This window comes from Melanotaenia boesemani, chromosome 22, assembly GCF_017639745.1.
Source record: "Melanotaenia boesemani isolate fMelBoe1 chromosome 22, fMelBoe1.pri, whole genome shotgun sequence".
Classification (NCBI taxonomy): Eukaryota; Metazoa; Chordata; class Actinopteri; order Atheriniformes; family Melanotaeniidae; genus Melanotaenia; species Melanotaenia boesemani.
In genome coordinates, this window is record NC_055703.1 from 19,491,011 (window position 1) to 19,513,300 (window position 22,290).

Genomic DNA, 22,290 nt, shown 5'->3' on the forward strand with positions numbered 1-22,290 from the left:
TGTGTAAAAAACCTATTAATTTAAAAAAAAATCTATTTTTATTGTTTATAAATGAATATAGAATAGCTTTAAATTAGATTAATAAAAATAAATTATAAATAACAAAATAAATACATTTTAGGAATAAGTAGGAATACATTCAAAATTTAAGTTACACACAAAAAAAATTCTGTTTAGAATAAGTCTGCCATCTTAAAATCTGGCCTTCTATCATAATGTATCAATCAATAAATTTAGAAATTTTATGTTATTACATTTGAAACAGAAGTTGGAATGTATTTTAAAAAAAACACACCATTTACTTTAATCTTTTTAATAATTTAGGAAATAAATCTATGAAATTTAATCTCTAACCTGTTGTCCTGAGCCGTTTTTCTAAACTAAGATGTGTTTCAGGTTGTGCTTGTAGTTTTGGAAAACAGAAAAGCAGCCTTCTGTTACACAGCTAGCCTCACACAGCGAAGTAATGTGGAGTTTAGTTGCTGTCCGATTCAGATTCAAAGACAGTCATTGATTCATCCTGAGGTGCAATTTGCCTTCCACTTTGGTCATAATGTTAAAGAGGAAATGCAGGATGTGAGATGCAAAATAAGGTTTTATGTCCTCACTTTAGTCTCGGTATATAAAGAGGCAGACATGTTTCTTTCTGTTTTATTAAAACATCCTGTTTGTGAAACTAATGTTTTGTCTCCGTCGAGCCAAGATTCATCAGGAATATTTACACACAGGACTTAGAGAATCCCAGATTATGGGATAATTGGTGTTTCATGGCTAATCATGAATCTGTGAAGCACAGCTTGCTGCTGTGCTGCTTTGCCTGAACGTTTTTGCTTTATAAAGCCAAGGCCAGTGGATCACATCCGTTAGAACCTCTGTTTTTCATCTGTATTTTTATTCAAACTTTACTTTGTGTGTAGTTCTATTCACACAGAAGTGAGGATGAGAAACTATTAATAAATCAAGCGTGAAATTCCATAGACAGCAACTTATAAAGTTATCAAAAGACACCCATCAAATTAGTGATTTTACTTTTAATAGTTTATTGGGTAGATAAAATTGTAGTAACATGCAGAGGACTTGCAATGTATTGTATGATTTGGGTTTTGAGTTAGTATGCATGCTTGGTTAGATTTGCTGTCTGCAGAGTAGCAGTGTGATTATGATTTCTTCATCTTCTCATCGTGTGCTGCATGCACCGTGCATAAAATTTCTTATTAAATGTCCTACTTTCTACCCAATGGCATTTTAAGACCTGAAATGGGTTTTTAATAAGAAATTGGTCTCATCAAGGTGGTCGGGAGAGATTTTTTTTTTCCCCTCTTTAAATATTGCCAAAGGCCTTCAATTCAAATTTACCTCCAGATTTCTTTTTGTTATTCAAGTGAGGAAAAGAAAGGCTCCGACTCTAGTGAAATTTTAAATAACTAATTTCATTTGTGACATTATTTTACAGGAAATGTAAGTAAACAAATTTAAGAAGAATCATGTTGTTTTCAGCCAAGTCTGACAGAGTTGCCTTTAAGCCAAAATGGAGGATTCTGACAGTCTTGTCCTTATGACTGCAGGGTTGTGCATCAACAAACCCGACAGCTTAACTGCCTTAACTGTAGCACAATCAGTGGCAAGATGATGACAAAGTGCAAAACTACTTACCTACACATATTATGCAGCTATCCCCGAGGCACAGACCTGCCTTACAGTAGATTTAAAGAAAAGAAAGAAGACTTCCTGCAATCTGCAGAGAGTGTGGTTTCTAATGGAAAGGACAGTAAAACTAGTGGTTTTGCCAAAAGGGGGGAGACACACTCAGAGTTGGGTTTTTAATTGTCTTGTCAGCACTATTTTCATTTGTGCTTCAGAGAAGAAGAAGAGCAGGTTATGTCCAAGGGAATTTAAACAAATGATACTGCTAAACTTGGACTTAATTAGTAAAACTGAATTTAAGTTTATTTATTTTGTTTGTATAAAACACTTGAGCAGGGTGGTTGCTTTTATTTTACAGCACAACTACTTGGGTTTGACAGGATTATTACAAAATTAATGTACAGAATTTACTTGTTATAAGTCACTTTCAGGAGATTTCTTCACTTCCTGCTAATCTTATGTCACACTGACACCTTCAAAATGACTAATACAAATAATCAGTGTACTAATCAGTCACAGTCAGTCTTGCTTTTTCTTATGTTATGAAAAGTTTGACTTTGGAAATTGCTGCTATTTCTCTAATTATTCATATAATGAACCATTCTGAGAGTAGATCAGACTAAAACCATCTACCCCTGGTTCATACATGGGCAATATAATCATAATTTTCTCTACTCTTTTTGGCTTTTAACTCCACTTTCTTAGATAAAAAAATCATCTTGGGCTCTTTGGATTATGGAGAAAAAAAAAGTAGACCCTCCCTTTGACGTGTCGCTAATGATGTGCAAAGCTGCTGGATCTGATCTAAGCCCTCCCTTGGAGCCTAGCTGCTGTCAGTCATGCCGCAGGACTGGACTTGGAAAGCCTTCGCATCGGCCATCTGTGCCTCATTAGGCCTAAAGAGTTTGGGGGACATGGCTTTGATGGAGAGGGAGTAAGGATAAAATCTGAGGCTCACAGCACCCATCAGAAGACAGGAGAAAGAAAAGGAGCCAGTGGTGAAGGACCTACACTTATGTGCATAAAGGAGTACATTATAATTAATAATAGCTGATTTGTCTGAAGGACAGAATACTGTGTCTGATACCACTTGGCTTCAGCATGAACCAAATTAAATGAATCAGGTGAATCTGCAATGAGGAGGAGAACCTCTTGGTGTAGCAAAGGACTAATGGTCTCTCCCCGCTTTCCTCTGAACACACTTGACAGCACTAGCCATGGCTAACTGGCCAATTAGACAGCAGGAAACCTCTCCTGCTCACTGCAGAGTTGTTGTGTCTTCACTGGTTGACAGATCTGCTCAGTTGTGACTCTCAGCTCATAAGTTTCATACTTTTAGCCATCCATCCTTCTCTGAGATAACAGCTCTTTCCATCTGTGGGAACCATTAAAAGCCTAAACTGAGCTATCCAGGCATCTCATGTTCCCTCATTCATCCAGCTCAATCCTTACTGCCTCTGCATCTTTTGTTAATTCTTCCATTGTGTCTCCACTCCCTCACCAAAAATGTTATCTGGCCTACTTGTCATATATTTTTCCCTTCTTCTCCCACAATTGTTTGTCCCTGTTGTTTCTGCAGGACTTTTGGATGACCCTGTCTTCTCCTTTTTTTATATCAAAGATAGTTTTTACTTTTTTCCTGTAAGGACCAGATGTAGATGCAGTCAGACTCAACACACCGAGCTCTTCCCTGTACTCTTAACTGAGTGGTTTGTTATGATTGCCACTTCCCTTTGCCAGTGTGCTAGAAAAGCACTTGACTTTAATGGGGAAAAATTATGTTACATGTCTCTCATTCCATTCAGTGAAAAATATAACCTCATTGAGATTATTAGCTGTAAAGGGAGGGCTGTCTGCCTACCTAGTTGTGCAGTATGTAGTAATGACTACATCCAGTATTCTGCCACAAGAAGAATTTTCTATGCATGATGTCTTTGGTTGTTGTCTGTCTGTGTTGCGAAGTGATGTCCAATTACCTTTCTTTGATTTGACTGAATGTGATCTGACAGTACGTCCCTGTAAATTTCTAAATTCATCTGGCTGCTGCCAGTGGAAGACATGCATGCTCATGCCATCACACTGTCTTCACGTTATACAGATGCTGCTGAATGCTTTGATCTGTACTTGGAATCAACTCCAGATCCCCCTCTAAGCAGAGCTGCTGATTGGGAAATTGAGAAATTCCTAAATGTTTTTAGAAATGACTGTTGTCTTAATGCATTAATGATAATAGTCTTTATAATAGTCTTTCTTAGAATTGTAAGAACGTGTAGCGTTGAACTCCTCTCACCCTCAATTTTGGCAATTTTTCAAGTTTCTCTCATTAGCCAGCTGGTATTAATAGCGTATTTATTACATCTAATCCCTTTGTTAAAATGGCGGAGAGTCGCAGCAGGTTAGAAATGTGCTGCTGTGTCTGTGAGGACATAGTTATTCTGGAATCAGTCTCTGTTTTCTAACTATCATTTGTAAAAAGATGTAAGTTTACCCAGTTTATTTTTGTTTTTAGTTTGCATGATATCAAAAGTTAATTTACATTTTTCCTCCTGGTATGACTCTTATTACCCACTACGGCTAAAACCTGATTAACTTGCATCTTTAGTTGTGTTGAAACTTTATGTCCTGCTATGCAGCAGGACTGTGGAACATCTTTGGAACTTCTGTTCTTCCAACTTTATTGAGTTCCTTTGTATTAAATAGCCACAAGCAGCATGAAAAATGTAACTGAATTTGCACTGTGTAATATAAAGCCATCAGATGCTAATTACCATTTATCATTAGTGTTTTTATACAGAGAATTCAGACACACAATGATCTGTCTCCTTAGGATGGTGCATTTCCAAGAACTTTGACTTCATCAGTTCTGAACTAAACAGTGAAAATTTATGTAAAATTTACATAATTAATGCATTTCACTTCTTTCAAAAGAAGAATAAATTTTTCAGAGTCCACAGAAGAGTGTCGCTCTACTACGACTGTGACATGAGACCACAAAATGCTAATTGATTTAATCCTGTTTTATCTAATCCACTTTATTTATGTAGAATATTATAAAAAACAGTGGTTACCAGTAAACTGTACATAATGGAACATAATTGTTGTACAAATAGATGCACAAAGACATTCTACATGCAGCCAGAAATTCTGTACTCCAAATAAAGATATGGAAAAACAAAAATACACTATAAAGTAGAGGACTAAAATATGTGCAAAACACAATAAAAGAAATGGAAAATCTAAAATACAGTAACAGAAATTAAGACTAAATTCTGAATTAATTTATTTTATGCTCATGTTACAAATTGTCATGGGATTTGGGTTTTTATTAGTTCCTTAGAACATATCCACTGTGAAACAATCGTAGATTAACTTTTTATCACTAAATCTTATCTTTATCATGACAGCAGCTGCGTCTGCTGCAGGAATTTGTTCCATCTATCCCAATTCTGTTGGGTTTTAGGTGCTTTATGTGTTTTTATTCGTGTCTCAGAGCACAAGTGCTGCAATAAGATCAGAGAACATCTTGTTGCTCTGCTTTCATTGGTTCCTGCAGCTTAAATGCAGGAGGACCGCAAAAATGGAGGAAAGGACCCCCATAAAAACCCTGAGATCGATCTTGGTGGAAGTGCAGTTAACAGCAACATCTTTTTAGCCCAACTTGTGGAACCAACAGAAGGATGGCTCAAGGATTTAGTCACTTCAGTTCTCCCTCGAAATGTTTGCCAATGTTTTGATCCACTTGTCAACATTTGGATCAACACTTTGATTACTCTTGTGCCTGTCTGGATTATATCTTTCTACAAAACTCTTCATTCCTAATATGAGAGGTATTTAGGTGCTAAATAGTTTACAGGTGAGTGTATTCTAATAGTGAATCAAAAAAGTCCAAATGTGTTATTGTCTCAGAGAGAGAAGCTGGTTGTGGGCATATAGGTGCGTTGTCACAGCTGAAAACCATTTCTCCTCCTTATTTATGAAGTTTCTGATATTTTTCCAGCTTTGCATTGGTAAATCACTTGAGAGTATGGTCACTGCTCTTACTGGAAAAGGAAAATATATATATATAAAAAAACATCTATAAGTTTTATGAATAGATATTAGATTCATTAAATTTGAGTCAATTTAATTTGATTGGTCTTTTCTTTTTTTACCCAGCTCTAATGGGAAGTTTACTTAATAACAGCTCAGCTGTTATTATCAGCTCATCTTCAGTGAGTGCTTTAAACAGATCATTTTCACAGCTGACAGAAGACTGAACGTCAACGTAGGAAACCTGCAGTGTGTGCCGAGGTTATTTAAAAATATTTCCCCTTCCTCTCTGGAGTTTCTCATTATGGAAATGGAGGAATGAGGCAGATAAAAGTCCAAAGGGTAAAGTTTGAGGAGTCTTGATGCTTTATGCACTGGCAGCCTGGCACACGTGTGAGCATAAAGTAAAGGAAGAGTAGAGTTAAATTAACACCTGGCAAATATTCATTCTGTGACCCATGCCGCTGAGCTGCTTTACTTTGGCAGATATTTTAACAGTCTAACAGTCACCGATCATATGTTGCTGAATCTCAGAGATGAGAGTATTCAAGAATGAAAAAGCAATTTTGCCGCAATACCCCGTTTTTCTCCACTGATTTTCCTTATTTTCACTCTTAATAAATCCAAAAAAAAGGGTATAAGTTCAAAATATGATGGCTAGAACACCCATAAATCCTTTATGGTGTAATTTAGTATAGTTTAATAATACAAATAAGGTGTGGTGCATAGTATTTCATTATATTTCTATGTGTGTATTTTCTTTGATATTGACAGTTGTTGTATATCCGTTGTGTTGTAGAAGTACTACTTGTAGTCTTCTTGTAGAAGCTTAGTTTGTGAAATTTGTGGAAATGATTTTTGTTATTCGCTTCTCCGTCTGTATCTTACCTGTGAAGGCCTGCCGTGGATTAGTGGAACTTGGAGCACTGCTGAATCAGGCAATTTGAAGATACAGTAATCTCCAAAAAGCTAAAAGAGTTTTTTACATAGGGGACTTTTTTTTTTGGATTTTTTTCTTTCTTTCTTTTTTTTTTTTTTTTTTTTTTACAGAAGGAGGCTAATTTCTTAACAGTTCTGTAACTTTTTCTTCCCAAGGAAGTTAATGCTTATACACGTATTTGTGAACCTGGGAGAACTTGACTTTCTGAGTCTGACACCTGCTGTTTTTATGAGAAACAAGTGAGTAAAAGCAAGTAGGGGTAATGTGTAAAATACAGCTACATAAAAGCAAAACTGGTTGCTTTGGTGGTACATTGTAATTAGACGATATCTGTTTGAACCTTCTTCTTTCTCAGCTATAATGAAAGCTTTTACACCCTCACATTTTGTTCTCCTCCAATTGAACACAACTCATTTGCACATTAGAGATATACAGACACTTTGTTGTTTTGTTGTGCAAAGTGTAGCCCAAATCTCAAGTGTTGTTTCTCTTCTCACAGCAACCCCAGCTTTAAAGTGTGATTACCATATTAAATCCTTAAAATAAATAAAAGAAAATTAGAGGCATCATTGTGCGTCTGGAGGAATTGCATTAGAGCAGAGCGATGCTAAGTGCATTAAAGTGTCACATTGGTTGTAATGGTTAATGACCCAAAAGAAAGCTGTTTGAGAGAAGAGTTTCTGCACATTGAATCACATTGATTTAGCTGACAAATCCCTCTTTTAACCGCCATTAGACATCCAGGCCTTAAAACATTTCAGGCTTTGCTTAATTAACTTTACTGGTACACAAATGAAGTGCATCTAAATTACTAGCCAGGTGTTGATGTCAGTGGTCCACACATGCTTCGGTAAGGTCACAAAAGCTCTGTTTCTTCCAACGGGTGCGGTACAGTACGGTACGGGTTGGGGTTTTTTTGTGTGTGTTTCCACAGGCAAAAACTGTGAAGGCTGCCAAAATGTCCGACCCATATCGGCCCACTTTTTGGGGAACTTGAAACACTACAATCTCTAAAAAGCCTCATCACTTCCTGTGCGACTCAGCAATAACTACAAAGCAGCAACAGCACCGTGTATAAATATATGTGGATTTTTTGTTTTTTAAAGCTACATGCCACAAGAAGAAACCACAAGAAGAAAGAACACAAACTGCTGGATGACTTCCATTCTCATCCTTTTTCTGTGCTGGTTTCTTTTTCGTTATAATTCAAAGACAGCGTTACGTAGCTGATGCATCTATGACTATCTGGCCGATGCACTGCCGACCAGGTAAGGGTATGGTTGACTGAGGACAAGCAACAGAGATCAGAATTTACCAGACCAAACCGACTTGGACCTGCTAGTGGAAATGGGGCTATAGATTCAATTCACTTGTTATACTGCCATTACCATGACTAGTTCCATCAGCCATGTTTAATGTTTAGCAGGAGCAGGAGACGTGCCCAGATGCTGTCGAATACAACAATAATTTAGGTGCAATCTTTTTAGTGACCTCTAAGGATTTAGAGTTGAAGCCTTTTAGTACACAATGAACACTTTGGAAACATGTGATACGCATCAGCTTACAAATAGATGGGTGCCACTATAGGGAGGTCCTAAATTAGCAAATGGAGATGGGGGTGTTTGACTTGCATCAAGCTAACCTATCTTCAAAATGTGATATTTTGTTCTAATAATAAAGCAGCCTTCTCTTCCACAGGTATATGATGCTAATCAATGGAAAAAATGAAGTGTACATGATCGACAGGGACAACAGTGTCTTCCACATAGCAAACCTAGAGTTTCCTTTCCGAAAGGATCCACGTGTCCATCTATCAAATACTCTACTGGACGGGGTGAGTTATGTTTTTTTTTTGCATAAACTTTTTTTTGTTTAATTGTTGTATTGCATTGATGCACTGGAAGCTGCCCTGATCTTGTCATGTCTAGAGCTGCATATTCCCTCCATCTCCAACTTTCTAACCTTCCCCTCTTGACTTGGTTGCTCAGTCTTGCAGATAATTCACAGCAGTTGCAAAACTTTACTTGAAATGAGAGCATGTTTCAGCATGAAAGCAGAGCCTGCCAAAGATGGCTGGCAGGAACATGGTCATTTATGTTGTGGAGAAATGGCTAATTAATTGTTACAGTTTCCTGTGTGTTTCTCCTGTAACGCTCCGCTGTGCGCAGAGATCGTTTGGCTTACCCTTTTCGCTGTAATAGCATGCTCAGGCTTTTGGCGGCATGTTTGGACTGTAAGGGTCACACAGGTCCCTGCTAACCCCCCCACTGCAGCTGGTGCACAGCCATGAGTCATTTAACACTCCCTCTGTGGGAAAAACGGGAAAGGAAATTGCTGTACACTCATGAGGACAGAGGTCTGATTATAGATGTCTGGCTGTGTTTTTTGTTTGGTATCCCTTTACTAGAGATAAGAGATAAGTTGCTTGCCATTCTTTTTGTTTTGCTCTCAGAAGCAATTTCATGCAAAACAGGTGTCTGCTTCCTCTTCGCTTTATACTGGCTGAGTGATGAGGTGAATTTAGTTTCCACACACAGGCGGGACATCTAATTGCAGGCTGTTACCGTTCATTTCATCTGCTGTGTGTTTAGATTTCTCTGTTTATTCATCTGTATATCTGTCAGTTCATAGAGAATATATTTAGCTGTTCATGCTTAGCCTTGTAGGATATTTTCATCTTTTCCCAAAGACACTAGTTTATGTCTTCAATTCATGTTTAGCTGTAGTTTTAATATATATATATTTTTTATCATCAATGTTGGACTCATTTTTGGATAAAATGCACAATGTGCGTCCTTGATCACATTTGCATTCATCTGTTGCTGTCTGTCTCTACAATGGTTCAGTGTGCCAGATGCACAATGATGGCAGCCTTTTGGAATTACATCATTTCTTCTTTCCAACCCTTCTGTCAGTGCCACGCATGCCTCCCTTTCACTCCCTCTGTCCTCTCTGCCAGTCTAGCTTTGGCAATTTAGTTGAGATATTTGGTCTTTTTATTCTGAGTCGTGAAGAAAAAGTACATCAGCCAACAGAGATATAAATTTAAATTATTGTTATTCACGACAGCATTACCAGGCAGTTTCAGTGGTCATTAAGATGCAAGTGCTCATGTAGCAATCTGTCATGCTTGAAAGGTGCACACAACTGTTGAAATTATGGCTTAAAGATGTGTGCCGCAAAAATGTTCCCATTAAACTGATGATTAAGGATTCAACACCTTTTGGTGAATATAAGGAAGTACATTTTAAAGCTGGAAGTCTCATTAATCAAAGATATGGACAAACAGTGACTTTCTTAGGAAAAGAGACCTTGAGAGGAACAGAAAAGGATGACCTCTTTCAGGCTACACTCACACTGCAGGTCTTAATGCTCATCGCGGGAACGTGCACACCTGAACAAGTGGAATCTACCGTCGTAGTAATTTCTGAGTTCTACAGTTCAAAATATATCCAGTATTCTTTGTAAATTCTTTTTACTGTCCACACATCATCTAACATCTGTAGTTTAAGAATATTTATAGTGACTCCACCGAATGAAACAGCTTCATTAGGACATTTAAAAAGTTTAACTTTCTTCTGTCCTGAGGGTTTTTTATTTTTTTTATCACAACACTTCTGGCTGTCAGCTTGTGGAAAGCACTGACCGATAAATGTAGACAACAATCTTTCAAATATTGTATTTAAGAATTTCATGTAGACCCATCAGATTAGATCATTACAGTTATTTGTAAAGGTATTTGACTTCGATGGTCATATAAACAGGCTCCAAGAATGTCTTCAAGAATGTATTAAACATAAAATTACATAAATATCTGTGAATTGAGACTGAATTGTGAATCACATTTAATTAGGAATTAGTGGTGCTACCCAGCGCTAGAAATAAAACGAGAGACTGACCTGCCACAAAGGGTTCAAGGCCAGGATTTGGACCCGCTCCAGCTGCAGTATATGAGCCAGGTAACCAACCAGTTGAGCTTTGTGCCATAAGCAACCATTTTTTTCTTTTTTTAATTTTCATTTTAGCTTTAATAGGTGACAGTCTCTCTAACAGTTTGTCAACACCGACTGGTAGTTTTTTCCACAGATCTTCTTCAGAACAGCCTCCAGCTGCAGCTCAAACATTTGGGTTTAGTGTGTTTGATAGAAGCTACTCTCTATTTTCTTACAACGCTCCTCCTTGTTTGTAACGCTCCACCAAAAACGGAGGCAACATTTTCATTGTTTTTTCTAGAGCCACTTAGTGTAGCATTTCTTCATTTTTTGGACAATTTTTGTGTTTCTGTCAGTCTTTCCCGTCGCCGTCTTCCTGGGAAAGATTTGATCCCTACCAGAGCAGGTGATGTCACGCAGACAGGACTGCAGCGGTTTCACTCTCATCCAGCTTTCCTAGTGTATTTGGCTCAGACACCATGAAAAACTCTTATATTGGGGATTAAAGCAGATCACATCATCATATGAGCAAATCCACATTTATTCTGCATTTTTCACAATGCATAATCACAGGGCCCCAGTGTGCTGCTGCACAAGTGAGTGGTGGGGGTGGGTTGCCCTCCATGAAGTTGCGTTATAGTCAAGGAAAGGAGAAATGAGCTTCTCAAGGCCCTCTAATGCGATATCAAGATGAACAATATTGTCTAATCCTGTATCTTGTGTAAAATTATATCGATATCACTTAAAATCACAAAATATTACCCAGCCCTAGTCTACAACCCGACCCTGCAGCATGCTGTGTAGCCTGTGTGCATCCATTTAGAAATTGTTGTGCAGTCAGAACCACAAAAATTATGATGTAATATTTCTTCACCAATTGCTTACATTTGATTTTGCCACATCTCACCTCCTCTGGTACAGAACTGTGACCTCTGTCTCACTCCAATAACGTGAAAGTTGGTTAAAATACGATATAACAGTTCAGACTGAGGCCGCTTTGAAAAACATCCGATCTGATTTATGTCCACACATGATAGCAGCCTGAGTTGGATTTGAAAGAAATGGATTTGCTTTGTTCAGACTGTCATAATTAAATCAGATCACAGATGGGCAAAAAAATTATTATTTGGGCCACTTGTGCCTACAGTGTGAACTTACTTGATCTGATAAAACCGGAATAAATATCAGCAGCTAAATCTGGTGCCCAAACTGAATATTTATCATCCACAGAATTGGGCTTAACCTGGTGCAGCAGAGAAATGTTTTTTTGGAAGGAGTTTTTAAAAAGGAAAACATTTCCAAGACACTTGGCTGGTTAAGGAATGAACCATCTGTCATTGCTGTCCAGTGTTTTTGCTATAATTATTTTCAGGTCTTGGTTTATGCAGTGAATAAAAGACAAAGGCGGTACTGGGGTGGCATACTGATGTGGTCAAATTAGATTAAAGTAGGTAACAATAAATTCCATTTGTTAGAAATGTGCCTTTATGTTTTACTTTTTTTAGAGTATGGCGCATTATATGTTTGTTACACTGTATGTGCAACAGAAGACAGCAGGATGCTGACATGTCATTAAAATGGAATAAACTCCATCAGTCTGGCAACTGTATTTAAGTTTGGAAAACGGTGTGACAATTTAACATCCATTAGTTTCATCCAACTTTTTCTATACATGTGACTGACTTAAACAGTGTTAACCCTTTTACCACACGGAGGTTCCCAAACGCGATTTCTTACTAATTTAAAAATATATATAGTATTTGTCATTTTTAAAAAATAAAATTAACAAATGAAGTTTAAATGCTAAATGTTTTCATAGCTGATGTAGGTTCTTGTTATTTGTGTGTTGAGCTGGCCTGCAGAGCCACTGCTGTCCCTGATGGTGTAGCTTCAGCCAATCGTTGGTAAAGTCAAACTTTTGAGGAACCATGTCAAAATAATAAAGATAATTTATTTTCAGCAGAGTGCCATCACTGTTTTTTTTTTTTTCTTTTTAACCTTTTAGTAAGAAAATGAAATAATGTCATCAGTACCGTCACCATTGTTATATTTCTGTTTGATTTGGAAACGTACACTAGCTAATTCCTTGAGTGACGTGTCACTCGTTAAATTTCTACCTGTCAGTTTGAGCAGGAGAGCAGACTTTGTTACCTAAATAATTTATGAGGGAAAAGAAATAAAGTACAGTTCTCTCAACACAGTGCTTCACTCACTCACTCCCTCTTACTGAAAGATGCAGTCCTTCATTCCCTTACATCAATTCTGAAGTGGTGACACCTTCATTTTCATCTGTGCTGTTACTTTGTCACTTGGTTGTGTAACACATCTCTTAAAACCGATGGTGTCTGAGTGTCCTGCAGCTCAGCATAGCTCTACCTGACCTCTACTGGAGAGCCTTGCATAATAGATGGGCAGCGCTATTTCTGCTTCATGTCCTCCTTCAGCAGACCCTCATAGACACACCCATATACACGCAAACACACACCACCCACCTCCCCAATTCCCTGCTATTCTTTGCATTGCTGCAGGCAACTCCCTCTCTGAACACACATCATCTGGACAGTGCTCAGACTCTAGTCCCCCATCCTGCAGGTCCAGTTTCAGACTCAATTTTCATCACGGTGTGATGTTTAAACTTCACACAGTTCAGGAGTTTTCTTTTTCTATATTCTTTCTGTCATTTCCCTTCAGTAATCTGTCTTTTTATTAAAGCTCCTCATCTTTTGACCCTGTCCTTTGTCTTTATCCCTGCAGGAGATGATCATCGACAAGGTGAATGGTCAGCCTGTCCCCCGCTATTTGATATATGACATCATCAAATTCAATGTGAGTAGCCTGATGACACTATTACCCCAGAAAATGTGCCAGGTTAAGGTTTAAGACAGAGAGCACATGGAAAGCACACAATTAATGCTGCAATGTTTTCTGCACTCTGCTAAAAAGAAAGAAAAGATTTGAGAAATGGAGTCATTTTATGGGCTGTAGTCAGCAGTTTGAAGTGCATATAATCAGAACAAGGTGTTGAGCTGTGTGTCAGGAGGAGGCATCGATTAGAAATGGGATTTGTTCATGGCTCAAACCTCAAAAGAATCAAATTCTCAGCTGGGTTCCTCCAGTTTCATAAAGTTGCAGGCAGCAGAGCAATGCTTATCCAGGCTCTGTGGTATTTTCATAGAGATGACAGCTTTCTCATTTTGCTGGGGGAGAGAAAGGCTCTCATTGACCCCCGCACACTGTCAGAGAGCAAGTTTTTACTAAAGCCTGACTGTAACCACAATACTGTGAATGAACTGTGTCTGACCCACTCATAGTTATTTATAACTGCATTTTTAAGCTTTTATCTCTTAAATTGCTACACTTGGCAGCACTGGCCTATTTTTGTTTGTACATCACCTCAGTTCATTAAATATACATTTTTTATTTTTACTATTGGATTATAATTAGCTCGGTGATCAGTTCATTACTTGCATTAATTAAGGGGGCTTTTGTGCATAAAATGTTTTCTTTAATATATTATGTATATATGTGTTAAAATTTGTTTCTCTTCCTGCGTTATTTTAACTTGTGAATTTGCCTGAGGACAAATCAAAGCTGCTAATTGCTAACACTCTTCCAAACTGCAAAATTAATTCACCACTTGAAGCAATCTGCATGTTGCTAATGGCAAACAATGAGACAGCTTACCAAGCCTGCAGTTTGACCTTGGCAAGCCTCCTCTTCCCTTGTAAAAAAAAAAAAAAAAACTTTTCAAATACCTCGAGATGAAGAGGGAGAGAGGTGGCTATTATGTTTGCCTGTCCCCTCCTTTTTGCCATCGATCAGAGGGATCACATAAGCAAGCCAGCCCAGTGAAGGCTCCAATTTGTGAGGGCAATGTCTGTAAAACAGTGCACAGGTTAGCATCTCCACACAACTCCACCAAGACATCAGCAGAGCATTGTTGTATTGATCTTTGCTGGCCGTTATTAGCCTTCTCAATTATATGTGGTGGGCTGCGCCTTGACAGTTGCGCTCCATGCTGAGAAAGGGTGGGGGTTATACAGCAGGAGAGAGAACTCACCATCTGCCTGCCCTATGGCCTAATGTGACATCCTGCTTGTTTGGAAAGTTGGGTGCAGTACAATTCTAGGGTGCTTTCAATTACAATGTAATGAGTATGTGCCTTTCTGTTGTGTTAGGTTATTTATGTGTGTGAAAAACCCATTTTTATTACTTCTGTAAAGTTTGATTTGAAAATAAGTCATATCAGCTTATAGTCTTATAGATTATAGAGTGGTTGCTTGTGCTATACAGTTCCTGTCAAACTGTGAAGCTGATTGACCCTGAATGTCACCCTGAGAAGTGGAGGGAAGCTCTTGCTGTTGAATATTAAAAAGGAAAGTTTTCTTTGAAGCTTTTTGGTTGCTGTCAGTCGCCGTCAGCTCCTCCGCTGTGGGGGAACTGACAAGAAAAATTACATGTATGTCCCCATTTTTCTGTTTTATTTCTTTATTTTTTCTAGAAAGCTATGATTTTACATGATTTTCCACTTGACATCACTGCCTATGTTCTGATATTTTGATTGACCTCGTTATTTTTCCTCTTGCTAAGACTATTTTACTTTAGATCTAGAATTAGATCAGATAATTGACTCAGTTTGATTAACAAGTGAGCAGAAAGAGGTCTTCATAACTTCTCACACAGATTTGTTGAGGTAAGGACAAATTTAATGACATCAGTTCCATTTACTTCTGCTTCAAAGGTTTGTCTTCAGGTACAGGCTGTATCTGTGCAGGGCTTCCTGACCTTAAAATATTGCCTTTTCTGCATCGTTGCTTTCAAACCTGCAGCATCAACACAGTGACAATGTGTTGCACCTTCTCTTCAATTAAAACTCACCAATAGGTCTTTAAAATTTGCAATGCATCCCCATCTGCACCATATACCACACATATAGTGCTATACAGTGCATTTAGAGAAGATAATGAAAAATACCAGAAAAGTGCAAGTTGTAGTGGTAGTTTATAGACATTTTCATCTGCATTTTATCTTGTTGGAGCAGCAAAAGCAAGAAAAATACTTTATTACATTGCTGATGGAAAGTTTTAAAAGATTTAATGTGATTAAATCATCAAATCATTTGAACTAAAAGGTGTTATCATTGCTCTACAACCAAAGAGAAAGCTTGCTGGAGAAATTAGAACACATGGACATAGACCAAAAAACAGAAACCAGGAGTGTTAGTAGCTGCCAGGACAGTCCAGAGTAACACCCGACAACCAACTTCATTCACCGTCTGATCTTTAAAGGAATACAGCTTCCCTGGAGATGTCTGAAAATGGCTGTGAACTGACGCTTACCATCTAGTCTGGCTGAGATTGATCCTTTCTGTCTAGAAGAAGGAGAAACTTTTAAAGGAAGTTCATGTCACTGAAGGAACGTTCAGAGGAAATCATGAGACCACTATTATTGCTGAAAGTACATTAATCAAGCACTAAGTGAAGGATCAAAAAAGCTATGTAAATTGGATTTTTCAGTCGTATTATTACTAAAATAACAAATCTAATCATTGATTTTGCTTATTATATTGTGTAGATTTAGGGGAATAATATATTGGATACATTTTTGACCATTAACGCCAAATGCTTACTTAAAATATATGATAATGTCCCAAAGGAAAACTGTACTTAAAAAAAGAATAATTATTGCTGGAGTCATTGTCTAAAACTATTATTATTTTTATGAATGTTCATCTGTAACTATCATCATCGTCATCATGCAGTGGACCTGAAGATGCCATGGTCTTTGGGTTTTTGGTTAAGTAGTTTGTTGTTTTACTGTTCTGTAGGTTTTCTTTGTCACGGTCCTGCCTGGTTTCCTGTTTTATTTTGGTAGTTCTGTCCCTTCTGTATCCTGTTCTGATTTCTTTTCCCTGTTATTATTCATTGTGCATTCACTTCACCTGTTCCCTATTAGCCCTGTATTTCAGTTGTTCTTTGTTAGATTATCCGTCGCGTTTCCCTGTCATGTCTCCTCTGTTTCGTCCTTGCAAGTTTTTCCGTGATTATTAATTTAAACCTTTATTCCTGCATTCCATCTGCCTCCTGCCTTTTCGTCCTGTTTTTGAGTCCACTTCTTTAAATCATGACAGAAGAAGGCTGTGTCTAAAAACACATTGTGTCATGTACAGTGATTAAACAACATTCTGCACATTCAAAGAGTAATGTGCAGGATTCATTGAATAATCAACTGCAGAGGATCCAGAGAAATCCCTTCATAACAGTTTGTTTGGTTTTCTTGAGTCACCATTTCTGACATTGATAGCTGCAAAGAAAATTTCACTCGTCACTTTAAACTTTGCTTCTTCATAACGAGAGGTGAGAGTTTCCTTATCGACCCATAAAGCAGCCTCTATACTCACCTTTCTGTCCATCACTGACACCCTGAAGACCAGCAGATTCATTGGAGTATTTCTGCAGATGACAGGACTCTGAGTTGTGCTTAAAGTGAAGCGATAAGCAGTGAGAGTACAGTCCCCTGTGGAGCTCCTATGCCACTGATTAGATTCTCAATCCTTCAGTCTCACAAACTGGGGTCTGCTTGTCAGGTAGTTAATAATGCAGGTGATTGTGGAGGCATTCAGCAGCGTTCTTAACACATTAGAGCAGGCTGAATTGTATTAAAACCACTGGAGAAATTAAAGAACATGATAATGATAATTATAATAAATTTTATTTGCAGACTCCTTTCTAGTCACCCAAGGTCACCTTCCAGATAATCATCACCAGACAAACCTAAGCATTGTTTGAAAACAACTAAGTTTTTTTTTTTCCTTTTTTTGGGGGTGTGTGTGTGTGTGCGTTTGGGAGGGGGGGTGGTTGACATCAGGCCTCTTCTGGAAACAATCCATGCTAAACATGTGTTTGTCGGTATTAAGGGAAAATAAGGTTGTTTTTATTGGATGATTATATTCAAATGTTGATTATGAGCTATTGTACTTATTCAACTTATTACTTGAGCAAATAGCCTTACAATCCAACTGAAGATGTAATTAGCATGATGCATTATATTAGATGACAGGATGTGGACATTGATCGCGTTTGAACAAGGAGTGATCATGAATCTAAATCTTTTGTTAAAAAAATGTTATTAAAGTCTAATGAATCAGGTATGTGATATATGAGTTGCAGCTTTGCCTTTTCTTTTACCTGTCTTAGAGATAAAGTATTAAAACGAATCACTGAAGAGCAGGAGCACACCACCAAAGGAGATTTATTGTATAATCCGATAGATGATCGTCAAGGATTCCTACGTCTGCACTTTTTACGTCTGCATATCAACTGTCATCTGCTGCCCAGAAGAAAGATGTCACCTCTTAAAGTTGGGCACACAGGGGGATGATAAAATAAAATCACAGGAGTGTGCGTTTTCACAGTCTAGATGAAATTTTTCATTTATTGGGAGTTGGCTTTAGAGCTTTAAAACCCTGAGCACAAACTTTATTTAATCATCATTTGTACTGTTCTTAGTTATCTATGCCTTTAGAGGAAGGTGTTATTGGTCTGAGTGCATCATACCCACACAAAGGATAAAGAGGAATTCGTATGTTGAAGACATTTCTCATTAGTCTTAATATAGCGGTCATATTAACAAAACTGATATCCCCTACATTAAAACCCTCACATAGATTAAAGGAAATCAAATATCTTAAAACAACCTGCTTCAGTTCTGTCCTAAATAATGCTTTTAAAACATCATCCAGATGAGTTTACTTCTGTGGCCAAAACACTCAGAAAAGCCTCAGTGTTTGTAATGAAATATCTCACGAGACAAAGGCATTAAGCTTGCTTTGACTGGTCCCAATGCTGAGTTTTTGTCACCAGTGAATAACATTGTTTATCCCATAACAATAACAGAATTCCAAGCACTGTAACATTTTTTGCTTTTCTCATGTCTATCCTTTAGCCTTTCCAACCTCACTAGGCTGCCTTTAATTTGAATACTTTAACAGCTTCAGTGAAAGTGAAACTCCTTGGAGATCGTGCAGATTACTTCTTATTGTTTGGGTGTTTCCTCAATCTTTTTTTTATACTAAAGTCCATCCATAGGGCCAGCCGGCTCAACTTGTTTCATCTTGCTTCTAAACACCTTCATTAGCCACCATAATAACAGAGAATTGAAGGATGTATGGAGCTTTTCATGCAGTGCAGGCATTAAATGCATTAGAAATCCTTTATATATATATATATATATATATATACACACACAAAATTCTGCCTGAATTTATGAATAAAAATTGAAAAGTGTGGTGTGCAAACTTCAGCCCCATCTTCTCTGAGTGCCGCCAGTTGCCTTCAGAAATTACCTGATGATTGCTGAATGATCAAATACTGACCGAATGAATGGAGTCCACCTGTTTGTTATCTAATCTCAGTACAATGATAAAAAATATCAGCTTAAAAAGTGCATATGGGCGCATATATCGTGTACAAGGGGGCTGTAAGATATAAGTCTCTTAAGGGGTTCTTTGAAATTAATATCTGAGCTGCTGAAAGTATGTCTTTGTATTTTTATTCACCATGTCAAACTCAATTCATTGCTGCTGTTTACCAAAAATAATAAATGACACTGGTTCAACTCTGGCTCTCGCCTGGTACAAACCAGAGCAGCTTCTGGTAGTCATACCGACACAATGCCCTGAAGATTCACAACAGAAACAAAAAAATACAAATTTGCTTATAACATTTACTTAAAAGGATTTTTATTTTTCTCTGAAATAGTTGTGGACAGCACGAATCATCCTTGAATCTTGAATCAAACTTTGAATCATCCACACATCTTGTTCTTTGATGACACAGCTGACAGATGGTGCTGAATGTGTGGGACACGATACCAGCTGTTACAGCGTGGTGAATGCTTTCACCCTAAAAGAATACAGAGTCTCCACAGAAATGGGGAAATGAGAGTTAGTCAAGCTAAAATTGATCGACAGCCTCATTTGAAACCGTCCTAATTGCCTTCATGAAGTTGTTAAGCTACATTTAGCAACACAGACTGACATATTTGAACCTACAAATATTTGGCAGTGTTCCATCCACCCATCCATTCATCCATTCATCCCTCTTCTTCTGCTTATCTGAGGTTGGCTAGCGGGAGCAGCAGCTCATGACCATAGTTGAGGAAAGGAAGATATATTGACTGGTAAATCAAAAAAATTCAAATTTTGGCTCACCTTCTTCTTCACCACAATCAAATCAAATCAAATCAAACTTTATTTATATAGCACCTTTCATACATAGAAATAGCAACTCAAGGTGCTTTACAGAGAGTAAAATCCCCTAGAACCCCAACCCAATAGCAGCAAGCCCACCCCCCACCCCTTCCCATCAAACACACACACATCACAGAGGGTAAAAGCAAGTTAAACTGACCAAGGAAACGCTGTCATAAATTCTGGGGTCTAGTGGTGTGGGGAAACACTGAGATAAAACACTGTAAAACCAAATCTAAAACAATCTAAAAACCAACCCTGGATATAAAAGTAATAGTAATATTGCTAAGACCCATAAAATAAGAGAACCCGTGAAATAAGAGAATCAGAATGATAAAACAAATACATAAATGATAAATAAATAGAAGCTGAATACAGCCTGTGTGTTAAGAATAAAGAAATGAATAAATACAATAGTAATAATAAAAGAAATTATTAAAATGCTAAACTAAAAAGGTGGGTCTTGAGTCTGTTTTTAAAAATATCCACACTAGGTGCTCCCCTCACGTCCTCAGGCAGGCTGTTCCACATACGAGGGCCGTAGAAATAAAAGGAGGACTCGCCGTGGGTTTTTGTTTTTACTCTGGGAACAGTTAAAAGGCCAGTACCAGAGGACCTGAGGGGTCTCGTGGGCTCATAAGATAAAAGCAAATCAGATAAATAAGGTGGGCTAAGACCATTAAGAGACTTAAAAACCAATAAAAGAATCTTAAAAACAATTCTGAAGCTGACGGGGACGATGGACCGATGCAGAGCCTGCATCGCTTATCAATCTTTCTCTCATTCTCATTCCCAACCTGGAGAAGACACTCCACCGTATTCTGGCTGATTACCATGGTCTCAGATTTAAAGGTGCCTATCCTCATCCCAGCCGCATCAAACTCTGTTTCCACCCGTTCCAGTGACAGTTGAAGATTGTAGCCCAGTGAAACCAACAGGACTACCTCCTTTGCAAAAAACAGACCCAATCCTAAGTCCACAAAACCAGACCCTCTCAATGCCTTGGCTTCACCTAGAAAGTCATTTTAAAGTGATTATGGCAGATAGCTGTCCTTACTGTGTCTGGCTCTGCTATAGTTTTATCCTGTTAAAATAAAGTTTTCCTCTCCATTGTTGCCTTGTGCTGGTACAGAACGAGGAGTTGATTCAGACACAAGATTCATTGTGATCTATTAGTTTTCTTTGCTAAGCAACCTTTTATTAATTAGCATTACTTGAAATAAATTGAATAAAATTGTTTAAAGTGCATTGAGAAGAATTTCGTAGTCAATTTGTTGTATAAAAAAAAATGAGTAAACTGCCCTAAAGATTACTGACAGGTAGAGCATACTTTTCAATTTCAGTTTTGCTAAATATATGTAGTGCATAAAGCAATATAACCCTAAAAAGTCTCTTTAATCGTAACGATCAGTCACTTCTGACACATCTGATTGGATCAGAAATCCTGTTCCCCTCCCATCTAAAGTCAATGTAATGCTCTTGAGAGGATAAATGGTCTTTTCTAAACATTCAAACCAGAATACAAATGCCCCCAGGCCAGGACCTGAGCTTGTCGATACACATCAGAGAATATTGATCACTAACGCTGTGCTGTAGGAGTCATAAAGTGCCACTGGTTTACCATGTTGTGATAGTAAAATCGTATATATATTTCTGTCCAGCATCACAAGTTTATGTTGATCTGATGATCGTGTTCGTAAAAAAGACTTTCTTCCAGTGAAGGAGACGTGCAGGAGTTGGACTGGACATGTTCTCAAAAATCTTTTCTTATATGGACAGTCAGGTGAAAATCTTTTTTTTCTTGTTTCATATTTAGACATTTCTTGGCAACATAAAAGTGGCAGTTTATTTGGAGTTTGAGATGCATCTTTCCTTTAGTAACTTGTGGGAAATATTAAATGTCAAATTGTTGTCATACATCTAGTCTGTGCCCATCTGGCAGACTTTCAGATTTCTATTTTCTTTTTTTTTTTAGTACAAAAAAGTAAAATCTGTGAGTCATTGTTTTTGATCAATTTGCCAATTAAGATACGTGACTGCAACTGTCAGCTGACAGAGTTGCAACAGGCTGGTTTTATCCCAACTCCTCTGCACTATTTAACACTCTAACATAGTCATTTTGTCATATTTGTTTTATGTGTTTCATGCTTTTTTTCATTTTCCACCCAAGCTTTGTTATTTATAACCAGGAGCAGGAACAGTTTGGCTGTTTCTTGTTGTGTAACTGCTGCAGTGAGTTACCAGATGAGCTTGATGCCACCTTTTGCTCTGCCTCAGTGAACCCTGTCTGTTGGGAAGCAGTGGCTCAGGTCGATGTGCTTACTTGTGTAGGACAACTGTGTGTCTGGCTAGTGATGGGTGGAAGCTGTCGTCATAGTGACAGAGAAAAGGAGGAAAAGGTCTCTTGGGATGATGATGCTTGGTTCCAGACTTTAAACAGTCATTATCTACAAAGACTTCTCATCAAAGCAGTTGCAATGAACATTTATAATATT

The 22,290-nt window shown here is 37.8% G+C and overlaps 1 protein-coding gene across 1 annotated transcript in view; it reads left to right on the forward strand.

Annotated features, from left to right (window-relative positions):
- Nucleotides 1–22,290, forward strand: part of rngtt (RNA guanylyltransferase and 5'-phosphatase) — a 93,299-nt gene that overhangs the window by 19,535 nt on the left and 51,474 nt on the right. The window contains exons 9-10 of the mRNA XM_041976350.1: nt 8,312–8,447; nt 13,300–13,371. Coding sequence (XP_041832284.1) covers nt 8,312–8,447; nt 13,300–13,371 — 208 coding nt within the window. The remainder of the gene's footprint in view (nt 1–8,311; nt 8,448–13,299; nt 13,372–22,290) is intronic.